This window comes from Alosa alosa, chromosome 1, assembly GCF_017589495.1.
Source record: "Alosa alosa isolate M-15738 ecotype Scorff River chromosome 1, AALO_Geno_1.1, whole genome shotgun sequence".
Classification (NCBI taxonomy): domain Eukaryota; kingdom Metazoa; phylum Chordata; class Actinopteri; order Clupeiformes; family Clupeidae; genus Alosa; species Alosa alosa.
This window is the reverse complement of record NC_063189.1, coordinates 6,282,035-6,307,907: the sequence shown is the minus strand read 5'-3', so window position 1 is coordinate 6,307,907 and position 25,873 is coordinate 6,282,035. Positions and strand designations below refer to the sequence as shown.

The 25,873-nt window shown below is 40.2% G+C and overlaps 1 protein-coding gene across 1 annotated transcript; it reads left to right on the top strand.

Annotated features, from left to right (window-relative positions):
* Positions 1-10,996: 10,996 nt before the first annotated feature.
* abce1 (ATP-binding cassette, sub-family E (OABP), member 1) lies at positions 10,997-25,873 on the top strand. Its single transcript, XM_048260049.1, has 18 exons — positions 10,997-11,134; positions 12,412-12,572; positions 14,688-14,773; positions 14,878-14,975; positions 15,330-15,447; positions 15,681-15,818; positions 15,915-15,984; positions 16,110-16,206; positions 17,642-17,731; positions 17,842-17,963; positions 20,755-20,976; positions 21,090-21,149; positions 21,254-21,312; positions 22,429-22,539; positions 22,780-22,922; positions 23,018-23,140; positions 24,596-24,707; positions 24,910-25,873. The coding sequence occupies exons 2-18, from the start codon at positions 12,470-12,472 to the stop codon at positions 24,955-24,957; spliced, it is 1,800 nt and encodes a 599-aa protein (XP_048116006.1). The 5' UTR covers positions 10,997-11,134; positions 12,412-12,469; the 3' UTR covers positions 24,958-25,873.

The following is a 25,873-nucleotide window of genomic DNA, read 5'->3' as shown; positions in this document are numbered from 1 at the left end:
GACATTTGTCATTTCCTTTAACGGCGCAAAGCGCGATATATCAAATAAATGCATCGGTATTTTGGCATTCAACGGCGCATTTGAAGGAGGCTGCTTGCGAGACCGTATGGAATAGTCATTCTTAAACCATGCTTTACTAAAACATAGCATAGCCTTCACGCATTTGCAACCGTCTATTATTTGAACTCATTGGCAAAGTGAAACTAACTTCACCAAGGAGTCAGTCAACGACAAGACAGTTATATGCAGTTACTTTCACTATTGACTGACAATGGCTTACCATCAAAAACATAGGCTGGAAAAAGCAACACTTACCCTAATATTGCTCAAATGACTGAATAAAACAACATTTATCCTGCAGAGGAGTTGCTTATATCTCGTGACAGTGCGTCTTCAGCTGTGCTCCATACGTGTCTCTCGCCTCTCCCCTTATCACTTTTAACCGTCATTACCAATTTGCAAATGATGGTGAATAACTACTCATCATGAGATATACAGTATTTCATAATATCTTTATTCTAATTATGTTTCCCATTGTAATCGTGCAATTTGTAATGCTTTGCATGGACGTGCACTGGTGTGCGTTCATGAATGATAGAAGGATGGTCCGTGCACCTGCCAATATGACTGTTGACATGCGCTCTTAAAATAGCATATGAACAACTCGCCATTGACTTCTGACCAGGTTTAGGTGGTGTATGATAGCGATTTTTAGACATCGCGCCAGGCCCCTCCCTAGGTTGTTAATTGTCACACCCCTGGGCACAATGTTTAAAAAATAAACGTGCAAAATACCGAATTAAGTCACACTTTTTTTCATAGTTTGGCTGGTCCTGCGACTTATAGTCAGGTGTGACTTATATATCAACATGTTTTTAAAGGGAAACTTGGCAGGATTAGCTATATTTCCCCCTCTGCTGGAGAAATTGTGCATTATGCTATTTCAAACTGTGGAAAAAGGTAACGATAAAGCACATGGATTTGTTTACAAGCTAGCGAAACGGTTACCATAAGTTCGGAAGAACAATGTGGATGTGCATCCATCATGAAGGCCTTCTACACTTCAGCGGTTGAGAGTGTTCTAACTGGTAGCATCATCACCTGGTATGGGAACTCCACAGCTACAGATTATAGTACTGTTACAAACTGCACAGTTTGTCTTAGAATGGGTTTATTGGTTACGCACCAAAACACACAAACGTCACTACACAGGCAAAACAAAGGAGATCAATGAAACAAGCACGATACACAACAAACAAGCACGTCACATACAATACACGGGGTAAACACATGAGGTACAACATAAAGAAAGACTATACCAGCTAACACATACATGACAAGGTAAACGCAATTACTCATACTAAAACCAACATTAACATTACACACACACATACACTGCACAGCATTATGGGAACACAGTCATCAACAGCTAGGCTCAGATCATTACAGTACTCTGCAAAGAGTAGTGTGCTCAGCTGAACATACTATAAGAACTCAACTCCCTGCTCTACAAGATATCTATTCCAGAAGAGTACTCCTAAGAGCCCAAAAGATTCTGAAGGACTTCTCATCCTAACAATGGATTATTCCTACCGCTGAAATCAAGAAGACGCCTATGTAGTCACAAAGCCAAAACTGAGAGACTCAGGAGAAGTTTTTATCCCCAGGCCATCCGAACTCTGAACTCACACTATACTGACTTTGCACACATTCACTCCTCAGCACTCTCAAACATTTCCCAACTCTGAATTCACACTATACTGACTTTGCACTCATTCACTCCTCAGCACTCATGACCCCCCCCACACACACACACACACCTACATGACTTTTAGCACTTTTACATCCCTCTCCCTATGCTACAGACCTTTTATTTATTTTCTTATTTCATCACACGTCAAAAACACACACACACACACACACACACACACACACACACACACATCTGACTTTTTCCAACTTTTGCACATCTCCATTGAACTTTTTATTTATTATTTTTGATTTCTCCTCCATCTATCTACCCATGTCCTTGATTGCCTAGCCTTTCAGCACACTGCTTGCTACAGTAAGCCTCCTCTACATACTTGCTGCATACTGCCCCCCCTCCCTACATACACAGCACATTGTCTTCAGGATCTTCTCCAACACACATCCTCTACATACTAACAGCACACTGCCCCCACCTACCCACACACACACACAGTCACTGCTCCACTCCCCTCCCGCCCACACACACATCTTCACTGTCATCACTCACATACATCATACATACAGTACTCTGCTTGCAATAGTAAGTCCCTTCACCATACTTGCAGTACACTGCCCCCCCCCCCCCTACCTACACAGCACATTATTTCATCAAGAAGCTTCTCCAACACACATCCCCAACATACTTACAGCACACTGCCCCCAAATACACAGCACATTGTCTCATGAGAAAGCTTCTCCAACACACATATTGCACACTGCCCTCTCCCCACATACACAGCACACTATCCCATCTCCCCTGTCATCCCCCCGACACACACACCAAGACCCCTGGCAGTTGGGTTAGCCCCTTGAGCCGTGGATCTGCCCAAGCTTTCTTCCTTGGTAAGGGAGTTTTTCCTTGCCCCTGTTGCTCTTGGGTGCTCCTTGTTGGTGCCCCCCAATCCCAATCCTCCCCCACCTTTCTTATGCAGCCCTTGCCACTTAATCTACTAAACCCCTCTTCTACTGCACTTTTTACCCCATAAATGCACAAATAGGCTGACACCAGACATAATTTCACTGCATTTCTTACTTCCAGTAACTATATGCATGTGACAATAAACTTCCTTGTATCCTTGTATCCTTGTATCCTCCTACAAGGGAAGAAACATGATTTTTCTCACTTCTCTTTCCGGGACGGTAGTCTCAATGTTGCAAGATTGGTTTTCCGCCTGGGGACGCTAGGGGAAGTGGGGAAAGTCACCATTTTCACCGGAACAGGTCATTTAACCATCCAAATGATTTCTAAACGGGTTTATTACGTCAAGTCAAGTCAAGTCAAGTTTATTTATATAGCACATTTCATACACAGAGGTCATTCAATGTGCTTTACATAAACAAAACCAAACAATAATAACAAATAAAAGCATAGAAGGGCAATATAGTCAAAGAATAGTTAAAAGGTAAAGATCATAATAAAAAGAAAACATAAAACACAAGGTAAAATCATTTAAAAATAAAGAATAATTAGTAAGCAAAAACAAAGGCAAAAGTAGTAAAAAAAGTAATAAAAGACAAAGTAGAATAATTATCGAGGCAGATTCAGAATTTGTAACTCGGCACAGTTAGCAGAAAGCGTCTGAGAACAGTTTGATCAAGAGGACCATAGTTGTTTGGTGATAGAGCTAAGTAAATTTGTGTGTCATCTGCATAGCTATGATATTAAATCAAATTATTTTGACTGATTTGTTTCGTAGTCTATCAAGCTGAACTCTGACATCAAGTTTAGTTTCCCTCTGTTTGTTGCTGGAAGTTCAGGTTGTTGAATTTGTAATTGAGCAGATATGTTGAGTCTGATTTTGTCAATTTTACCTTTAAAAAAAGATGAAAACTCATTGCATTTATTAGTTGAGAGAAGTTCAGGCGCTAATTGTGAGGGGGGATTTGTTAACTTATCAACAGTTGAAAATAGAATACGAGTGTTATTTGAACTTCTATTGATAATGTTAGAAAAGAAAGACTGTCTTGCTTTGCATATTTCAGTTGAAATAGTTGCCAAGTTCCCCTTTAAATGTTAGTTAGTATGTATCGACATGAACCCTACATGAAACATTAGCGTCTACAGCCGCGAGTGGGCACTCTAGGCTTGTGGAACTTGCGACTTGCGCTTGGTGAACTTGCGACAGGTCAGACATTTTTTCATACTTATGCGCAAAAGTTAGTTGGGGTTCAGGGGTGTCTCCACCGGGAAAATGTATTAAATATTGTTATGTAAATGCACAAGTTCTGTGCACTCTCAGTCAGATATTAGGGCTTGCACTATGCATAAAACACACGTGCATACCGTAAATCTTCAAAGTCACACGCCGAGATTCTATTTATAAATAAAGGCCAGCCCCCAAATAAGCCGGGGAAAGTATTGCCTACATTGTTTCGATTTAACTCAATGAAATAAAAAAGCTATTCTTAATATTTTATATTGTTGGTTGGTTTAATAGCTTACTGTTGCCAAGGAAAAGTGGTTGTCCTGGGTCTCCAACACATCGCTCTCAATCTACCAGTCGCCCCCTTCTGAGCTTGCCAGAGGCTGAAGCAGTAGCCTACATTTACACTTGTTGCCGTGAGGCATTCCAGCCTACAAATTTAATAAAAAAAAGTAAATGGGCAGTTCCAGCGTTATGGATGTGACAATTGGACTCATATTGGTAAACAAAATGCCTTAGAGTGGGGGCAAAATTAGTATCAGTGAATTAATTTGCATAACTTTTAATGCAACCTCTGTCCTCTGAATACTGAGAAATCCTCAAATTTCATATAATCAATTTCATCCTAAGAATACAAGGCATTTTATCAGCGTTATGGATGTGGCATGAAATGGACACACTTTTGTGAGAGATTACAGGTTTTCTACAAACTCAAAAAGTGTGTTTTTGAAACTATGCGTCATTTTCGTAATGCATTATGTAGGAAAAACTGGCATTATGGATGTGACGGTTTCACATTATGGAACCAGTCCTCAACAAACTACATAAAACACATAATTAAGTAGTGAATTTTGATATGAAACAATTGAAATAGTAATCATGAAAAACTAGCTATGAAATTATTGCTTCCTCAGTGCCCACTATGATCCACAGGAAGAATCAGGACAACAAGTCATTTAAAATATAAAAAAGAAATTAATTTTTTTTCTTTTACGTCATCAATTTTGGTCAGTGATTCCCGGGTAACTGAAACACCAGGGAACATGAAACTTGGTGGCCACTCCCCTAAATAACTAGCCCTACCTGAACCGTTGCACCCAAGATGACAAAATATGTATGGTATGTTAGTCTCAAGAGCCCGCATGAACCTAACCCATACCCACTCATATGTGATTTGCACACATAAAGTACATGCACGCGCACGTGCACACACGCACTTGCACACACACACACACACACACACACGCGCACACGCACGCACGCACAGTCGCACACATACAGACAGGCAAGCACACACACACATAAACACATACAGACAGGCAAGCACACACACACACACACACACACACATGCACACACACACACACACATGCACAAACACCCACCCACATGAATGCAGACACATAAACACACACACACACACGCACACGCATGTGGGCATGCAAACACACACACACACACACACACACACACACATAAACACACAAACACAGGCACGCATACGCACATGCACACACACAGACACACACACACAGACACACACACACACACACACACTCTTATAAAAATAGGCAAACTCACATATGCACACACTCATTTACATGCACATGAGTTGCAGGAGTAGGAGATGGAGACAAATTGACAAGCGTGATTTATTTTTGCGAAGAGAATATGCAGGACTGAGAGGCGGTCATATTTTGTACCGCTATGCGGTACATTTAGTTTATTGCTGCCCTTACTCATGTTACTCTGTGGGTATTAGCTACAGAAGACCTGACACTTCAAATGCTGTCATATCGCGTCACATTTAAAATTAAACTGTGTTAAGCAGACGTGAACGGCAGGCTGAACAGATCTGCAACAGAAGGAGATTGCTATGTTAACTCCAGCTGCAAAGTCAGCCATCTTCACCAGCTAACACGATAATCCAGTTACTGTACAACATTAGTATGACAGTTACAGGAAGATAATCGCTCAGATTTTCGTTATTAGGCCACTTGAAAATAGGCTATGGCTAGGCTAATCACTGGAGGTATTTTAATATTATGTTTGTTTTGCTAATGGTTAGGCAAGGCCTCCCTGGTTTTGATCAACCTAATAATCTTTGAAATGTCAGTTTTAAACACTAAGTTGAAATGCGTTGACTGACATGCCACCAGAACAGACGTTTTATCGGCTTTGAGGTATAATAAAGTCCCCAGTCTTGTAAATTCACATTATGTAACATCCATAACGTCACATCCATAACGCACCATTAAAGGTTTTAAAAGTAAGAAAAGGGCACAATTTGGTCATCACACTTTACATTGATATAAATCAGCTTTGCACAGACACAATGGACATTGTCGCATCAACACTGTATGTGTAGCATAAACCTTTCCTATAAAACGTTATGGATTTGACATGGCCATGGAACTTGCTGACTTAAAAACAAAAGCCTTACAAATGTAAGGAGTTGTGCTCTTAAAGGCAAGCTGAGCATAGACATAACTCTACCATTCCCTTGTCAATCTGGAATTTGTCAAATGACACAATTTATTTGAACATTAGGTCCATTTATCCACTTTTGAAATATGTATAATATTACCATGTGAAAAATGTTGTTTCTGTATGGTTGCACACCATATTTATGATGTAAAAAGAGTGTCATTCTCCATCAAATTCAATCAGATCAGTTACAAACAATAAAATATAGACCTGAATGAAGATTTTAACAACAGTTCTATTTGCGTATGCACAACTTTTTTTTTCCATGGTAAGGATGACCTTTGCATGGAATTGCCCAAATAATGCATAATTAAAAAAAAATAAAACTCAATTTAGGCTACCGTAGGCCTATGCAATAAGGTTTCCATTACAGCACAGCGCACATTCACTGAATGAATGAAAGCGGATGCGGGTGGAAATCCTGACACTCTTTCAACTACATGAAACTTAACAGTGAACCATCAAATAGTATGCTTGTACACTTTTTCCTACCACAGCTTTCCCCTGTCCTTTGCATCTCTATTAATGTGCTTGGACACAGAGCTATATACCATCAAGAATCATGGTGGTGGGATACAGCTAAGCAATTTACTAACATATATCAGGCCAACTGACACCTACACATTTTATTCAGTTGTAGGGTGCCCTAATGTGGGACATTTTTTGCTTTTCGGACTTCTGTAGTATATGCTGTGAAGGCAACATTAAATCCACACCCAATACCATTTTGAAACCCTCAGGGGGTGTCCTGATCAAATCAAAAGAGAAAATGCAGATAACACATTCATAAAAGAAATGATACATCAGTGCTCTTAGTGCCAAACTGCCTGGGGAAATTTGCAGCTATTTGTGTAATGTGGGACACTGTAAAGTCTATGTTAAAAGGCCTAAACCATGGTGCACCTTAATTCATGAATGATAGTAATTCAATGTAATTCAATTGATGTAGGTCAATTGTATGAGTATAAGTATATGTATATAAGTATATATACTCTTTCGATCCTGTGAGGGAAATTTGGTGTCTGCATTTATCCCAATCCGTGAACTAGTGAAACACACTCAGCACACAGTGAACACACAGTGAGGTGAAGCACACACTAATCCCGGCGCAGTGAGCTGCCTGCTACAACAGCGGCACTCAGGGAGCAATGAGGGGTTAGGTGCCTTGCTCAAGGGCACTTCAGCCGTTCCTACTGGTCGGGGTTCGAACCAGCAACCCTCCGGTTACAAGTCCAAAGCGCTAACCAGTAGGCCATGGCTGCCCCTGTTTGTGTTCAGTCATTTTACCCTTTGCAATGTTGCTCCTGTTACAAAACCAAGGTTTATGATGAAACATGAAAAATTGAGCATCATCAAGCATATAAAACAATATGATGGTTTTGATGCATTTATTATAAACTCATGAAGTATATTTAAAGTAGGGCTGTCAAAATAACTGATTAATTTCGATTAATTAATTTGAGAAAAAATAACTGATTAAAAAAAATAACGCAGATTAATCGATGACCTTTGACCCCGAGCCGTTGTAGTCAGTAACCATTAGACTGTAAAATGAAGGAGAGAGAAGAAAATGTGCTGCCTAGATCATTGATTGGAACATTTACATTTACCTGAAATACCTTGTATGTGAAAAACAACTTCTTCCTGAAGCACTTTTGAATTTATTTCCTCAGCATATTAGGTCATATCATAGATTATTATGGCCATTATTAAAATAACTTAAAAATTAATAAAAAAAAAGATTTTGAACTTTAATGTCACTAATGCTGATTATTCAATGATTCACTTGAATTTAAATACTTTCGCAGCAAAAATTATATATGCGATTAATTTAGATTAATTAATCACAGAGTATGTAATTATATTACATTTTTTTTTTAATCGATTGACAGCCCTAATTTAAAGGTAAATATATAAAATGTTGCATATTACAATATAATAATAAATATCATCCCCCCAAGCTCTACCTCATCCTCACTGCTGGTGATCGGCTTTCTTCCTATTATGTGCTCAGAGTGACCATTACCTTTTACCCTGTGCTGGAGAGTGCACTGGGGTACATTTCATGCCCTAGCCAGCAGTCTCAGGTTAGGGACCCCACCATTCTCAATGACCTGCCTGTACTCCTCTATTGCTCTTTTTTATCCTGTCTTCATGGCTGGCATCATGGGTGGACTGGCCATCTGGCATACCGGGCATTTTCCCGGTGGGCCGACGCACCTTTTGGGCCGATAGAAAAGGCTATAATTTAATCATTTTGGCCAACGATCGGCCCAAAGGAAGGACAACCAGCGGCCCATTGGTTACATTTCCATATTGACACTCGACTGATCCGATAACAGCTCACGTCAGGCCCCACCCCTCGCATTTTGGCTCAGAGCCAGGATTTTGTGAGCGCATCAAAAGTTAATGGAAGTTGCCTACACGAAATTGCGGCAGGTGCCGGTAGTGTCAATAGTGCAAAAATAACACTAATGTAGAAGCTTCAAAAATACAATATTGCAAGTAGGCTAGCATATGTCAGCAACATGTTGAAGTTCGTTGAGTTTGAACGAGGATATAAGCAAGCATACAGAGCAAGGGACAGTGAGCAGGTTGTGGAGCCTAGTTGAGGCTACATAAGAACTCGGTGGTGGTGCAGGTAGGCTATGTGTGACATGCCATGCTGACGATGATTATGATCATCGATGATTATGATGACTTTATTAATTGCGATAATGTAATAATATGGTAATGATGATTACACTTTACTCTCCTATTTGTCTATATTATTTATGCTGGTCTCTAGACCTTACTCTTGCACTGTTGGACTAATGTTGGACTACTTTTTGCACCTCCACCATGACACTCACTCTCTTGAGCACCTTGCCAGGCACACATAACTAAGGACTATGGTTGGACTACTGTTTGCACCTTCACCATGACACTCACTCCCTTTAGCACCTCACCAGTCCCGGCCCTGTCACTACAAGCGTCTTATGCTTGATCACCCTCAAGCACATTGGACTTTCTTAATTTAACTTATATAGTGTATTTAGTATTTAGTTTTGTTAGTTTTCTTATCTGTCTTATCTTCTACTGACTTTATTGTACAGTGGAGTTTAGTTATATGTTTATACTTATGTTTACCATTTCTGCTGTAAGTGCATGTTGTGTGTTACAGTATTTCTGTATGCTACTGAGACCCTTGAATTTCCCCTTGAGGATCAATAAAGTATCTATCTATCTATCTATCTATCTATCTATCTATCTATCTATCTATAACGTAAGGCCGTGCTGTGATTATAATAACAAATAGCGCAACTTAAATGTTCTAAATTAATGATTTGCAAACCCAGACAGCAAAAGAGTGTCAAATCGATGTCAGATCGAGGTCAGATTGATCAGTTTCCGTCAGATGCCCAAAATTCAACATCGATGGCATGAGAGTGGTGGTTGGTCTCTCAAAGTAGAGCGTTGAAAGGGTTCTATCTTGGAAGGGTTATCATGGTAAAGATGGGCTAAAAGACTGTAGACTGACGGAAATGTAGGCTACAAAACATCAAGTCATATTCATGCACAAGCCAACTAATATACAATAACCTATATGATAGGCTACTGGAAGACATTAAAGATAATTAGTTAATGTAGCTATAATGTTCCAAAATGTACCAGCAATGTAGTATAGATAATGTATGTAATAAAATATTTCCAGCAACAGCCCTGTTTATTTTGTGTTGTTTCAGTTGTCCTACAGTGATAACTGGTATAAATTACATTAATGTCTAAGACAATCTGGGTATTTTAACTCTTTACACATAGGCTTCAGTAATTTTTGGTGCTGCTGTCAATTGTAGCCTATTGAATAATTTGAAATAATACTTTGTATTCAAGCAGAAACTCTTCTTTAATAATTGCTTGTTAGCCTACTTGAATATGGAGATCATGTGCTCCATGGCTATCTCTGATCAGTCAGAGTGATAGCCAATGAGGCCTACATCACTTTCAGTGCTCCATGACAGTTGAAAATATATGCATAGTTAGAGGGTAATGCAAAGATTTTGTATTTAATTAGGTGTGCCCGACCGATTTGAGGGCCACTTGGGCCAAATATGCCAGGGCCGATATTTGGTCCCAGTCCGCCCCTAGCTGGCATAAAAGCAAAGAGGGGGAGTGAGGGTGTGTTTGTGTGTGTTTTTTATTGTACAGAAGCACATACAGTCCATCTGATCAATAAGTATGTGCCTGGACACAATTTTATACACTGACATTTTCACACCCATTAATTTCTAATGAACGGTCATTTTTGACAGGAAATAGATATGGGTGTTCTAGCCTCCTGGTAGTCAGATTAAGTTGACACTATTTTTGAAAGAAAATAATTGTCAATCGGTCACATTCACAAATCGGATCGCGAACACAAGAGGAGGATTAAAATACGTTTTTGTGCGGGCGGGGTCATCAGCTCTGCTTGCCTAGAATAAAAGGTCACTTACCATAATGCAACCCATAGATAGTAAAGATGCCTACCTGAAATAAAACACCGATCCTACTGGATGCAACCATAGATGCAACAAGTGCATTTTCTTCACGGGAAATTACGTCAGGTGACAGCGCCTACGGTTTGACGTCGACGTTTACGTACGGCACGCCATATTTCCTCCCCGGCTTTTTCGCTGTTCAGGGAGAGCACCACGTTGCTCTGTAATTGTTGCATTTTTAGCCAAGCTTATAACAGATAAGGTCATCTAGAGGAGTCTATACGTTTGTTTGTGGTAAGTATGAACAGAATCAGAAAACGATGGCTAATTGTAAATCTCCCAATGAGTACATGGATTAATTTGCAGGCTATATTGCCATGTCGGTGTCGTAGTTACCATGACGTGGTGGTGCTAGCATTAGCTTAATCAAGGGAACGTTGCTAGATGATGTTATCTTGATTCATTAACTAGCATATAGGCTACACCAACCAGATTAGCTAACTAGCGTTACTTTTCAGACTGTGGACATACGAGATTTGTTCAGGCTCTGGTTCTTGTCGAGTTTTTCAACGACATAATGTTCAACATAATACGTTGTCTGACTTGTGTCTATGAGAGTTTGACAGCATGTTAAGTGTGCCGTTAGAATGATAAATTCACGGTTAACGTTAAAAGTTAATGCCGATTCAAATCTACGTGAAGGAGGGTATTGTAGTTTGTCATGTGTGAGTTCAAAGACCGGCTTCAACAATGCCAGTCTGTCGTTAGATGTCATGTCCACGGGCATAGCTAACGCTATCAAATCTACGATGGCCACCTAGCCAGCTATGATTGCGCAGACATTAACATAACGCTAACGTTAGTCAAGCCAAGTCAGTTATCCTCGTCCATTTGCTGGAACGCCTCAATGTATGATATTGTTTGTCCTTAGTTAACAAATTCTGATGGATATGGTAATTACTATGTTATTTACGGACTACTCTTTAAAAAAAATCTAACGTCAGAAGGGTGACTGCTTGTAGGCAGCAAGCTAGCACGGTGTAGCTAGTTATCCCAGCTAGCACTGTTAGCTGTGGTTGGTTAACATTACTACACCGTTATGTTAGCCATAGCCAGGGAGGCAGGGAATCGAGTTATCTGAGCCGAGTGGTAAAAGAGTTGTCTCTGATTAAATTAATGTTGGACAAGCCAATAACGTTAAGCATATCATCTGAACCGTGGTATCCTGATAGCTATTTAGCTCAGTGCTCATGCCTTATCTGACTAGCAACACTAGAAAAACGGACGATTAACTAACTAACCAGATGTTAATGATTTAGAAACGATTAGCTGCTAGTCGTTAAAGATACATGCCTCAAATTAACGTTATCGGTTAAGGGATGTTTAAGGGACTTATTTTCCCAATAATGATCGGCGTTCTGTACATTATCCCTTACATGTTCTCTAGGTAACTTAGACGTTTTTGCGGATTTCCTCTAGGTCAAGGCTGTTTTTAATTAGGGGTGGTCTTGAGTATAAAGCTTACTGAATGTCTCATGAATCCATTGTTTAAGAAATGTGTATCTTCACAGAGGTCCCTATTCGGGCAAAGGAGTCTGCTCTGCTCTGTTTTGGAAAAAGGCAGGCAGAATGTCGGAAAAACCGACTCGAATCGCCATTGTTAACCATGACAAGTGCAAGCCAAAGAAATGCCGACAGGAGTGCAAAAAGAGCTGCCCAGTTGTCCGAATGGGTAAGTCAAAACAAGAAGGCCTATTGATTCCTCAGAAATTAGCCCTGCTGATTTAGGCTATTTTCTTTCTTTTAGGGCAAATCTAACGTTCTGAACGTAGACTGAACCAGACTGTTTGTTATGCAGTACTACGTTGTTTACTTGGTTTTTATGGGACTCTATGTTGCAATTTAGCTTGTATGTTATTCTTCAGGTGTAATAGTGATGGGCGGTATACCGGTTCACACCGTATACCGGTGTATATTTTCTTTATGATAGGAATTTTTAATATACCGCCATATCGGTGTATTTAATTTCACAAGGTTTGCAACACTTCGTCGCGTGACACTGTTTCAGACGGGACTCTTTTCAATGTTGCGCTCCTAAACACACACGCATGGTGCGACTGCAAGGCATGGTGAGGGTAAACACAAAACACCTTAAGTTTTTCCCCTGAAGTATGACTCTTAAGGCTTAATTTCTCCTTAGGTAAGGGATTGTTGCACAGAATTCCTGAAATTGTTTCTTTTGATAAGGAAAAACATTAAGGGATACTGTATTGATCTTATCATTCATCTCACCTTTAAGAATATTTGCTGAAATTATCCAGGTAGCAAGTAAAGCATGTTAAACACATGAATTGAACAATACTAGCTGGCTAGTTAGAAATGAACCTGATTGTCATCAGTGCACAAAAACGAACTACTTTGTTAATGTTTTGCCTAGTGCATGGGTTCCCAAAGTGGGGGTCGGGGGACACCGAGGGGTGGGTCGCGAAATGATTTCCATAAATCAAATAAATTTGGGAAAAATAAAAGAGCTGTCACTTGACCGCACTTTATAGACAGATTTTAATTCCAAGATGCTTGCTGAGTTCTGGATTTCAGTCGAGAGGGAATATCCACAGCTATTCAAGGCCGCAATGGACGTACTGACGCCATTTGGCTCCACATACCTGTGCGAAAAGACTTTCTCTGCACTGACATATATTAAAAACAAATACAGATCGCGTCTAAATGTGGAGGATGATCTCCTTGTGGCTGTCTCCACAATTAAACCAAGAATGGACTTGCTGTGTTCCGCGCATAGTGCGCATCCATCTCATTAGATGAGATTAACGCTGAAACATAGTTGGCAAAATGTAAATTTGCGCAGCAACAATGTACATATGTTTACAACAGTTTGTGGATATTACCCTGACTGAGATATTCTTCTGTTAAAATGGAAATTAAAGTAATGTTTCAAAGTTAAGTTTGCACGACAGCAATAATGTGCACTCATGTTAACATGGATATTATTTTTTGACTAAGGTATTCTGCTTTTATCATATAGTAAATTTCTATATGTAAAATCATAACGGGCTGCTCTGTTCTTTTGTGTTGTCGTTTTAGCCCGTGTTTGGATAAGCCTAGTGCATTATGGCGGTCGCAGCACATTTTATTTTATTTTTTGAGTCACATCCAGGGATATTGGGGGTCGCCAGTCTCTGGCACGGTTATTTTGGGGGTCGTGGGTTGAAAAGTTTGGGAACCCCTGGCCTAGCGAACCGAACCAAAGCTCATGGCAAGCTAACAAGGCATTCACATGAAGTTAATGCTAACCTACCACTAACATCATGTAAACCACACAATAACAATAAGGCATGTTTCTGATAGGCCTATTTGACAGAGTAAGCATATTAACAGAGATGTTTTATTTTCAATTGTATAATTTTCAAAAAAGTATAATTATTGCAAGTTGCACTACTTTTTGTATTGGTTTTATACAAGATGTTAGTGAAATTTGCACATCTTTGCATTCTGATTCCTCACTTTATTAGAATCATGAGAGAATCGTTATAATTAATTTTCTGGTGCCATGCAAACCTGCATTACCACTAGTGTGGAGTCATTCTACATCATGACCGTAAACCATCCACAGTCAATGTGCTGCAGCAATTCCTTTCTCAACCTGTAGAAAATGCTGTGAACATCTGATTATGCATGGAAAAAAAATACCGTCATATAGCGTGAAACCGTTTTTTGAAAAATACTGTGATACACATTTTGGTCATACCGCCAAGCATTAAGGTGTAACTCATTTTTGATTAAAAACTTGTATCTACCAGTTAAGTGACCATATGTTTTTATTTTCTAGGTAAACTATGCATAGAGGTGACCAGTCAGTCCAAAATTGTGTGGATTTCTGAATCTCTCTGCATTGGCTGTGGTATTTGCATCAAGGTATACCATTGATCTTTTTACTATCTTTCTATGTAAAAGCATTTTCGACCCTTGCTGTATTCGTCTAATTTTGTGACTTGTGCTTTGTTGTGTAACTTATTTAGAAATGTCCTTTCGGGGCCTTGTCAATTGTTAATCTGCCAAGCAACCTTGAAAAAGAGACAACCCACAGATACTGTGCCAACTCATTCAAGTTGCATCGGTGAGTTAACTTTTGCTAACTATTGTGTGTTAGTGCATCCCAGTTTCATGTCAGCAGTAGATCATGCAGTTTATTCCCTGTGATGGTGGTTCAACCTATGGTCCAATTCCTTATCATTGAATATTATCCTTAACCTACTAAATTAGCCTTCTGTAACATGTGAACTTACTATGTTAGGAAAGTTTGCTGATGGTGCTGCCGGTCTCATCTTATGGAAGTTTGAGCTCACTATTCCGCAACTTGCTGTTTCATGTGGAAATAGACACACAGAACTTTACTGTGATTCATGTTACATTGTTGTTAATTTCATATGTGGAAAAGTTTTCAGGTTATGTACTAATGATTCTGGTACAGATTGCCTATACCTAGACCAGGCGAAGTCTTGGGACTGGTTGGCACCAATGGTATCGGGAAGTCAACTGCACTCAAGATCCTCGCTGGGAAACAGAAGCCCAACCTGGGGAAATTTGATGTGAGTTCAAGTTTTGATCACCCACATGGCTTTCCTGACTGAATTACAAACTGACCTTCATTAACTTGAATGTGTTATTAAGCAAAGTTGTTGGGTGTTATTTTGTTTCTGTATGTAAAACTAGTATCCACTTTGTGTAAGAAAGTACCTTCATAGAATAAAATTCTCACTTGCTACCGTAGCTGTATGGTAAGGGATATGTCTTATTTGAAGGCTGAATTGTTATCCTATAGGCCCCACCAGATTGGCAAGAAATCCTGACCTATTTCAGAGGGTCTGAGCTTCAGAACTACTTCACCAAGATCCTGGAGGATGACCTGAAGGCTATTGTGAAACCCCAGTATGTCGACCAGATTCCCAAGACCGTCAAGGTTAGTTGAGAGGCATCACATGAATTTTCCTCTATATTTTAAGGATGTCGGTACGCTTTACCGCAGTTTGTGTCCTATGGTTATTTTTTCCATTAGGGGACTGTTGGTGCTATTCTGAGCAGAAAGGACGACACTAAAACAGAGACTGTTGTCTGTGCCCAGCTCGGTATGTGTGATTAAGTCTCTCTTTACGTTTTGTAAGCGTTGGCTATCTATTTGACATGGTCGTGCTGATTGGTTATGTGGCTGCTTGTTAGCATAGCTTCTGTTATGATTTTTTTTTTTTTTTAGATCTGACCCATCTGAGGGGGAGAAATGTGGAGGATCTGTCTGGAGGGGAACTCCAGCGCTTTGCCTGCGCTGTGGTGTGCATCCAGAGAGCAGACATGTGAGTGGTGGCCACATGCTCATTTGCATTTGCCTTCATTGCTTCCTGTTGTGTGGAACTCCAGGGACATCAAACACATACATATCGTCCCCTTAAAATAAGGTTCTATCTGCCATTTTGTCAAAATTGAGTTACTCTGTTATTCTGTGACGCCTTAAAGGAGAATTCCAGTGTGATATTGACCTAAAGTGTATTGAAACATGATACGAGTGTGAGCATTATGTCTCATAGCCCATCTCGGCTTGTCCCCTGCACTCCAAAATCTGGCTAGTTAGCCGATGCTACCAACAGCTTTTTCAATAGTGGTGCTTGACATCGGGCCTAACCATGCAAATAAATCAATCACTGTTTTACACCCATTTCACGAGGGCTCAATGTATCTCCACACTTCATTGGTAGACTTCGGGGCCCTGACATTTTAAAGCGAGACATTGAGAACTTTGAAAAAGCACTGGTAGTTTACTTACAAGGCGATTTATAGGCCTACAGACAGTATCTTCCGCGAAGTTTAAGCGTTTGCAGCCATCTTGAATTTAGTCACGATAAAGTCGAAGCAACAGTAAGGATGAACAGGTGTGATAAAGGGATCAGATTCCACAAATAATTCGGTGGAAATGCATGGATTCCAGTTTCTTCCAGTAGCAGCAACTGGAATCCATGCATTTCCACTGAATTATTTTTGGAATCTGATCCCTTATCATACCTGTTCATTCTTACCGTTGCTCGACTTATCGTGACTAAATTCAAGATGGCTGCAAACGCTAAACTTCGTGAAGATACTGTCTGTATAAATCGCCTTGTAAGTAAACTACCAGTGCTTTTTCAAAGTTCTCAATGTCTCGCTTTTAAATGTTAGGCCCCGGAAGTCTACCAATGAAGTGTGGAGATACATTGAGCCTAAATGAAATGGGTGTAAAACAGTGATTGATTTATTTGCATGGTTAGCCCGGATGTCAAGCACCACTATTGAAAAAGCTGTTGGTAGCATCGCTAACTAGCCAGATTTTGGAGTGCAGGGACAAGCCGAGATGGGCTATGAGACATACGCTCACACTTCGTATCATGTTTCAATACACTTTAGGTCAATATCACACCGGAATTCTCCTTTAAGAAGGTGAGTTAAGGTGTTTCTCTGTGTATCTAAAGAGGTTTGTTCCGCTTATCAGTATAACTCTGGTATTATTAGGCTATGAAGCTCAATATCTCAGAACTACTCAAAACGTAGATAGAACCTTATAATTCCAAGGGGAAGAAATATGTATTATTATATTATATTACATTATTGAGTGAGAACATTGAATGAATGGAGTAGGGTGGATGGTCAGTTTAGCATGTGATGTATGGACAAGCAAGGCATGGCTATACAAATTGTGTGCACGTCCACTCACTAAACTTGGCTCTGGGGTGATATGTTTTTTTTTTGTATTTTCATCAGTTTTATGTTTGACGAGCCATCCAGTTACCTGGACGTGAAGCAGCGTTTAAAAGCTGCCATCACCATTCGTTCTCTCATCACTCCAGACAGGTAAGGCTGTGTGTTGTCTGTGTGTGTTTGTAAGTTCCATTTGCACCATCATTTGGCAAGCCATCTGAGTGCAGTTTTATGACATAGCATTGACTTGTTTCTGATCCCAGGTACATCATTGTAGTGGAGCATGACCTGAGTGTGCTGGACTACCTGTCAGACTTCATCTGCTGCCTTTATGGAGTGCCCAGTGCGTATGGGGTTGTCACCATGCCTTTCAGTGTCAGGGAAGGTTAGTCCATCTTCCTTGTAGTTCTTCAAGCTTTATTTCTTACAGCAATATGAATTGGAATATTGTTTCCAAATGTTCACCTGCAGCCGGTTGCACCAGTAGAACGTAAGGTCGATCGTAAGTTTAGGTGTGAGGTGTGTCTTAAACCTTACGTTGAAACTAGTTTTAAACTAGCACTGCATTCTTTTTCTGTTGCACCATTGCTACTTAAAGGGATGTTCCGGAGCAAAAACAACCTAGGGTCTATTTCCAAAAGCTAACCGGTTCAAACAGTTGTTTGAGAGCATAATTACGTTAATTGGTGCAGTTTTGAGCATGACGGTCCTTTGCATTAACACCAAATTGTCTTACAATGCAAGTGCAAAGGGCAAAGACACACGTCAAAAACAAACTCTATTTTCCACCACTGACGATGTTCAAAATAGAATGACACTTCTGTGTTCGTATGGTGAGGTTTTCTACAGACAAATCAAAGTATTGTAAACGTTTTAAGTCTTTCGTAGGTTATAACAATGTTATTTTCCGAAGTGTCTTTTATCCTACCGTAGCTGTCTTTCTTTCACGGCCACCTCAAAGTAAAGGTTTAACAAGTCGATTGACGAATGCAACGCAAACCTATGTCCATGAACGCGAAAGGAGAATAGCCGACCCTCCTCTCGCGTTCGTTGACGGTTGTTTGTGCTCCATTTGTTAATCAACTTGTTAGGCCTTTCCTTCAATTTGTTTGTAGAGAACCTCAGCTATTAAATCAAAATATTGTCTTATAGAATGACTTTTTTTACCGTTGACAACCAATCAATATCATTGTTTAATGATATTGGAAGCGTCACAGATTCACAGCACTTTGCATGTTGGTAACGTTCGCTGGAAGATTGTATGCTACAGCAACATTTAGGTTTGACTTCCTCCACATTTACGTTGTTGTTGTTAGGGCTGAAACGATTCAACGAGTTACTCGAATAACTCGATTACAAAAATTACTCGAGGCAAAAACCCTGCCTCGAAGCCTCGTTAAATTCCTATGACGCGCACTATACGTGCAGGGATCTGATTGTTCCACACGGTCCGTTGTTCAGGAAGCACACCACTATCGAGTGAATCGTGATACATTCTGAATTTAGCTGGCACGATGGCGGAGTCAAGATATCCATAAATGGCAGAGAATGTCAAGTAAACTTTTCAAGTAAAGTTTTGTGATCATTACATACTCAAAAAGGAAAAGAAAAAGCATCTGAACCTAAATGTCCACTCCATGCTGTTTCACCAAGCGCCAATAAAGTAGGCTAGGCTATTTATCAATCTATCTAGCCTATCGATCATCTATCTACGTAGCCTATAGCCTACATTGATGTTGGTTGATTTTAATCACATACTGTATTTGTAGCGATGTCGTGATGGCTTGTTTAGCTTTGATGTTTTTAAGTAGGTAAACTTATTCACGTTCAATTGCAAGACAGTATGCCTAAAAAAAGAACCCGTCACACACATGCATGCACCCTCATCTTTCCTCACGCACCGCACGCGTGCACACACACACAGGTTGCTAAGTTACCATAGCAAATAGGCTCACCCCAGAAATTATTTTTTAGTAGCCTGGTAAAATTATTTGTTAGTAGCCTAATGGTAGGCTATTTTTTAGTAGCCTAATGGTAAAATTATTTGTTAGTAGCCTAATGGTAAATGCTGCAGGTGTAGAAATCTACATAAAACAGATATTTATGTTGATGTCAGGTCTAGATTACAGCATGAAACTTGTTGTAGGCTACATATTAATACATTAAATTGCTTTCCCTCTTCTCCCTCCCAGCACTTCACAACATAGTATGGGCAGCTTTGTTTGCCCAGCTAAGTCATGCACAAGAGGCTGCAATTTTACAGAGAGCATTTTGAACATTATTTAATTGATAGCACTGGCACTTAAAAACACTAAATGGGTGAATTGCAATATATGGGCTTAGTTTTGTAGCCTAATGTTGGAGTTAGAATAAATACCTCTGTGCCAATTGCTTGATCATTTTACAGCCATGTCATTTTCGTTAAGCATTATGGGTTTTGGTTGTTTAAAAATGCAAAAAAACAAATTATCCGATTAATCGAACGATAAAGTGCGAGATTAATCGATTACAAAAAGAATCAATAGCTGCAGCCCTAGTTGTTGTATGGAATAAAATAACACTGTATTTTTAATAACAGACTTTATTGCTTTGGGAATATTTCAGCCACCACTGTTTGCCTATCGTAGGCTACTGCAGTGGATATGTAGTGAAGGTAACGGTAACACTCTATATTTCTAAGAAGTTATGGCTAATGAAATCTCTGATAACAGATCAATCAACAGCAATGAAATGTGTGCTTTGTGTGATAATGAGGTAGATGTTTGGTATTTGTACTGCTAGGTCCAGACGATTTCTAGTGAATACAAACGTGATTCAAACACTGTTCAAGTAAATTAAATGTATAATCGGTCACGTATGTAACTCTTCTTGACCTATACTTTGTTAAATTGAACATTCCCACCATTAAATTAGAAAACCATGTAAACAACTTACTTACAAGGGACCTTACACCTAGGGAGAGGAAGATGTACAATTTAAGTCATAACTTAGTGTTACTTTGAAACTTTTTTGTGGTGCAACCCATAAAATTGTAGTAGCTCATAAACTCGTAGACGACGTAGTGCCAGTTTACGTTAGAACTAAACTAAGATGGAACCTGCGTTCAACTGGTGCAACCGGCTGCTGCTGTATGCCAGCATCAAAGAGGCTTAATTATCTGAAATCTGTTTAATCAGGAATCAACATCTTCTTGGACGGGTATGTTCCTACTGAGAATCTTCGCTTCCGGGAGACGTCGCTGGTTTTCAAAGTTGCAGAGACTGCCAATGAGGAGGAGATAAAGAAGATGTGCCGCTACCAGTACCCCAACATGAGGAAGGCCATGGGCGACTTTGAACTGGCCATCGTGGAGGGAGAGTTCACTGACTCTGAGATCATGGTCATGCTGGGAGAGAATGGTGAGTGAGTAGTCCGAGCAGTAGAAAGGAAAATGTTAAAATGGGAAGGTAGGCAATGGTTCTGGCACTGTAACAAATGAAAGTTCTCACTCATTTTTTTGTTCGGATTTTAGGAACTGGCAAGACCACATTTATCAGAATGCTGGCTGGCCGACTAAAGCCAGATGAAGGAGGTGAGAACCAGTAGCTGTCATTTTAGATATTTTCGAAAGATGGTGTTTCAGGGAAGATAAGCTGACATGAACCTGATATTAAATCCACTCTGTCTGACTTACAGGTGATGTACCCCTCCTGAATGTCAGCTACAAACCTCAGAAGATCAGCCCAAAATTCAAAGTGAGTCTGATCTGACCGTAACTACAGACCAAACACGTTTCACTTGTGCCCCATACAGTCCTGCTGTATTTCCAGTGAATGTCAGTGTTCCACACAGTGCTGCTTTAAAGTATGTGAACCTCTTGAACAGTTTGGAGGTTTCTGTTTTATCATGAATAGTGTTTAAATATGAACTGCCAGGTGTGTATATTTTATCAAATGCATGGACTTGTTTAAAGGGAATTCCGTGAGAAGCCTAAAATTTCATGAAACATGGAATTAATGTATATACAAAAGTAAGTGAACCCCCAGCTACATTGGTAAAGACAAGTAGGTAATTGATTAAAGGTGCTCTAAGCGATGCTGGGTAACGTCACTTCTGTTGACTTTCAAACAAAACAGAGAGCTAGCACGCTTCTTCCTCCCCCTCCCTCCCGTGCTGCTCCCATGCAATTGAAACTCTCCTAAACGCGCATCTCGTCTGTGATTTGCTGGAACAGTTTGTTAGGTTTTTATGGGCTAGGTTTGCCCAGGTTGTTTTTGTTGCCGTTCTTGGAGCCTGGGCTGTCCAGAGATCGCGTTTTTTTTACAGTGATTCAGGACACAGACGGCTGGTTAGGTGATTTTTGCAGTAAGTGACATAAAATGTTTCAGCCTAAAAAACGTGTGGCATTGCTTAGAGTGCCTTTAATGTAAAACATATTTGGGTGCTGAAATAATCAATTAAGCATACTAATCAAACAGACTTCCGTTGGAAAGGGCAGCCATGATTAAAAGAGAGAAAATCCACCAAACCACTGTAGTGCCAAGGCATACACACAGGAAACGGCAGTGCCAAGAGAAGAGGAGATATCCGAGGACATAAGGAAGAGAGTAGTGTCTGGGGAAAGCTATAAGACCCTCTCTAAAAGATTCCAGCTCCATTTATTCACTGTAAGACCAATTATTTGCAAATGGAGGGCCTTCATCACAACACCATGACCTGACCATGTCGAATGGTTTACAAACTTTCAAGCAGCACTGTAGATGTGTTTTTGAACTGAAGTGATTGAAAGACTTGATATTAAGGTCTAAAATAGTTCAACTGATCTGTTGTGTTGGCATTGTGTGTGTGTGTGTGTGTTTGTGTTCTTTTAGGGAAGTGTGCGTGCCCTTATGCACGAGAAGATCAGAGATGCTTATATGCATCCTCAGTTTGTCACGGATGTCATGAAGCCCATGCAGATTGAGAGCATCATCGACCAGGATGTAAGTGACCCAACTTTTGAAATGATTCTTCCATTCTGTTGTGTTTGCTCAATGGCATAGGTGCAGGGGTAGTTCAGGGCATTCTCCAGACCTGGTTCTCCATACGTTTGAAATGGGCTTTAGTTTCATACCAAGTGTTAATCAAGTCCATTTCCTCTCACATATATTTTGGTTAAAGAACCCAAGTTACTAAGTATCTGATTAGTATTTTATAGTGCATATGTTGTTGTGTGTTTGCAGGTCCAGAACTTGTCTGGAGGAGAGTTGCAGAGAGTAGCCCTGGCCCTGTGTCTGGGCAAACCTGCTGATGTCTATCTGATCGACGAGCCCTCTGCCTACCTAGACTCCGAGCAGCGTCTCATGGCTGCTAGGGTCGTCAAAAGGTGAACCACCAGAAGAAACCTCAAGAAGAGCCTTTAAGGGTTTTGCGCTTTCTTAAATTGTTGTACTTACATTTGCACTGATATTTACTCTCCAGGTTTATTCTCCATGCTAAGAAAACAGCATTTGTTGTGGAACACGACTTCATCATGGCAACCTATCTGGCTGACCGAGTCATTGTGTTTGATGGAATCCCATCAAGAAGCACAACTGCAAACACGTGAGTACATCTACAGTCACAAATGAGTAAAACTGAAAGGCTGGCTGTCTAGTTGTGCGTGAGGCCTGAACTCCGTGAAACTGAGCGTGAATCTTGAAAATTGGCTTTCAGAAAAGGGGAAAAGAAATGGCTTGTAATGCTTGCATCAAAAAGACCCCAATACAACTTTATCCTGACCAGCAGCCAAACAACGGATACCCTGTCTCTGCTGAATTACTGAAGCTAAGCAGGTGTGGGATTGGTTAGCACTTGGGTGGGAGACCTTCTTGGAAAACTAAGTTGATGCTGGACGGGTTTACGTTGTCTTTACCAGACTTTTACCAGTAACATTTTATAATGTCTGACAAATTATAATCTCTCCGGTTACCATGTATAATGAAAATAATTCCCTCCAAACATTTTAGCAAATATGTGGTAAATACAAACTTGATACACTACCCTTTTATTTTCAACGAATATTCATTTTTGATTGAAAGTTATAGACTTGCCTACGGTGCATCTAGTTCTGATTCATGGTATCAGGGAATATGTAGCCTAGGTCTAAAGCTGAAAAGGGTGAGTGTGACTTAAATTTGATTTTATTTGGAAAAATGGCCTAATCATGTCATTCTACTGTGTGTGTGTGTGTGTGTGTATATATATATATATATATATATATATATATATATATATATATATATATATATATATATATATATATACACACACAGTATACCCTGCCTACTGTTGTTTAAGGTTATCATAAACAGATGGACCTGATATTTGACCAGCATGTCACCAAATGGTCAGGGAAATTGAAAGCTTGCCGGTCACGCAGAGCGGCACCAATTCTTTCCAACTGAAATGCTGCTGCTCGAAGTACTGTTTTTGAGTCGCTATTAGGTGGCACTCTTCCCTCTGGCCAAAAGTCGATCCCAGTGCCCTAGTGCAGTGACGGTGACACTGTTATAGGAGATGCCGTCCTTTGGCCCTGACAATGTGACCATTAAAGATCCCATGGCAGGGATGGGGGGTTCCCCAGTGTGTGGTTAGCGTTCTGGCCAAAATGGCTGGCGTGTATCACCTAGATGGGTGCTACACATTGATGGCAGTTAGCGGGATTCCTGTTTCATTGTATAGGGACATAAGGCGTAGGGGGATACAGCGCCTTGATAAGGCACTAAAAATGCAAGTTGTTGTCATAATTGTTCTTATATGTTGGCAATTATTGGGGGGGTGGGGTACCTTTAAAATGCAACAGTCAAAACATGTAAAGGTAACAAAACTAAGAAATTCTTAGCCTGCACATAAGAACATTTAGGATAAAGTTGAACTACACTAGGTTAAATTAACTTTTTTGTATTAGACCTAAATACAGTTAGGTTATCAGTTTGACTAATTGAGCTGAAACCAGTGTGATGTCAATCATGGTGCAAATGGAGGAAGTATGTGATATCTGAATTCTTGATCTTTTAGGCCACAGACTCTACTGGCTGGCATGAACAAGTTTCTCTCCTTGCTGGAGATCACTTTCAGAAGAGACCCCAACAACTTTCGACCAAGGATCAACAAACTCAATTCCATTAAGGTATGGGGGTGAATAACCTGTATGTTTGAATTTAATCTGTATGTTTGGACAAAAGTAATTTTCCAATTGTACACTTTCGAGCACCTTGGTTGCACAGCTGAAGTACATTCATCTCAAACATTATGATGTTTTAAAACCTTGAAGTACTTTTCAAAATGGCGTTTTTAATACATTTTGTTCTCCTCCCCATTTTTACCTAAAGGACGTGGAGCAGAAGAAGTCCGGAAACTACTTCTTCCTTGATGACTAGCCACACATCCTTCCCCCATCGCTTTGGCCTGCCGTGCTATCCATCCCACTACAACCGTCTAGCGTAACATGTACAGCTTGGAGAAGAGAGGGGGTCGTAACCTGCTCCGCGGAGGGTCCAAGAAGGGGCACGGACCACAGACCTGCTGCTTCCGCTTCCAGCCTTCACATGTTGGTGCTCGGCTGGGCCTCCGTCATCCCTCCAGGAGTACCAGCAGCTATATAAAAAAAAAATGTGTTATTTTATCTTTCTGAATTATCATATTGATTCTTTTTTTTAAAGAAAGAATATTCCTCTCCTCAATAAATGCTAGCTGCCCCACCTCCTCTGCGTGGCTGTACGTGAGTGTATGTGAAAATGTAGAGGTTTGACCCCCAGAGAGCCATTTGGAAAAACCTACTTCACTCCGCTCCTGTCAGCTGAAGTATGATCAGGTCATGACCAGATCCCCACTTTCACCATGGTCAGCAAACCTTTGAAACTGACCCTAGACCAGTGGTCAGGGGCATGATGTATCAACGTCTAATCTCCACTTGTGATAGAGCATTGATATCATAACTGATTATTCACCCTCTATGCTCAGTCCATGCTCCTGGCTTCTTAACATTGATTGCAGCCTTTCCCAGCTCCGTGATACAAAACGGTCCTAAGGTATTATGGCTAATAACTATATTAATTATAATGTTTTACAGTTAATTCCTAGTGTCATTTCCATCTTTGTCACAAAAAATGGAAGTGCACTGGATATCAGAAAGGTTCCATTTTTTTTCGGTCACCATTAGCTTAGCGTGTATGAGTGTGTTTGTGTGTATGCAAGTACTAAACCTGGGTGGTAATTGTTGAAGGCAATCTCATTTCTTGAAGCCTGGAGTGGAAATTGTATCCAAACAAATGAAATAAAATCCATTTACATAGA

Excerpts from the sequence above, each read along its gene's own strand:
- abce1 (XM_048260049.1), top strand. The coding sequence starts at position 12,470 with ATGTCGGAAAAACCGACTCGAATCGCCATTGTTAACCATGACAAGTGC. Across the intron at positions 12,573-14,687 it reads CTGCCCAGTTGTCCGAATGG|GTAAACTATGCATAGAGGTG; the intron begins GTAAGTCAAAAC and ends TTTATTTTCTAG. Across the intron at positions 15,448-15,680 it reads CCAACCTGGGGAAATTTGAT|GCCCCACCAGATTGGCAAGA; the intron begins GTGAGTTCAAGT and ends GTTATCCTATAG.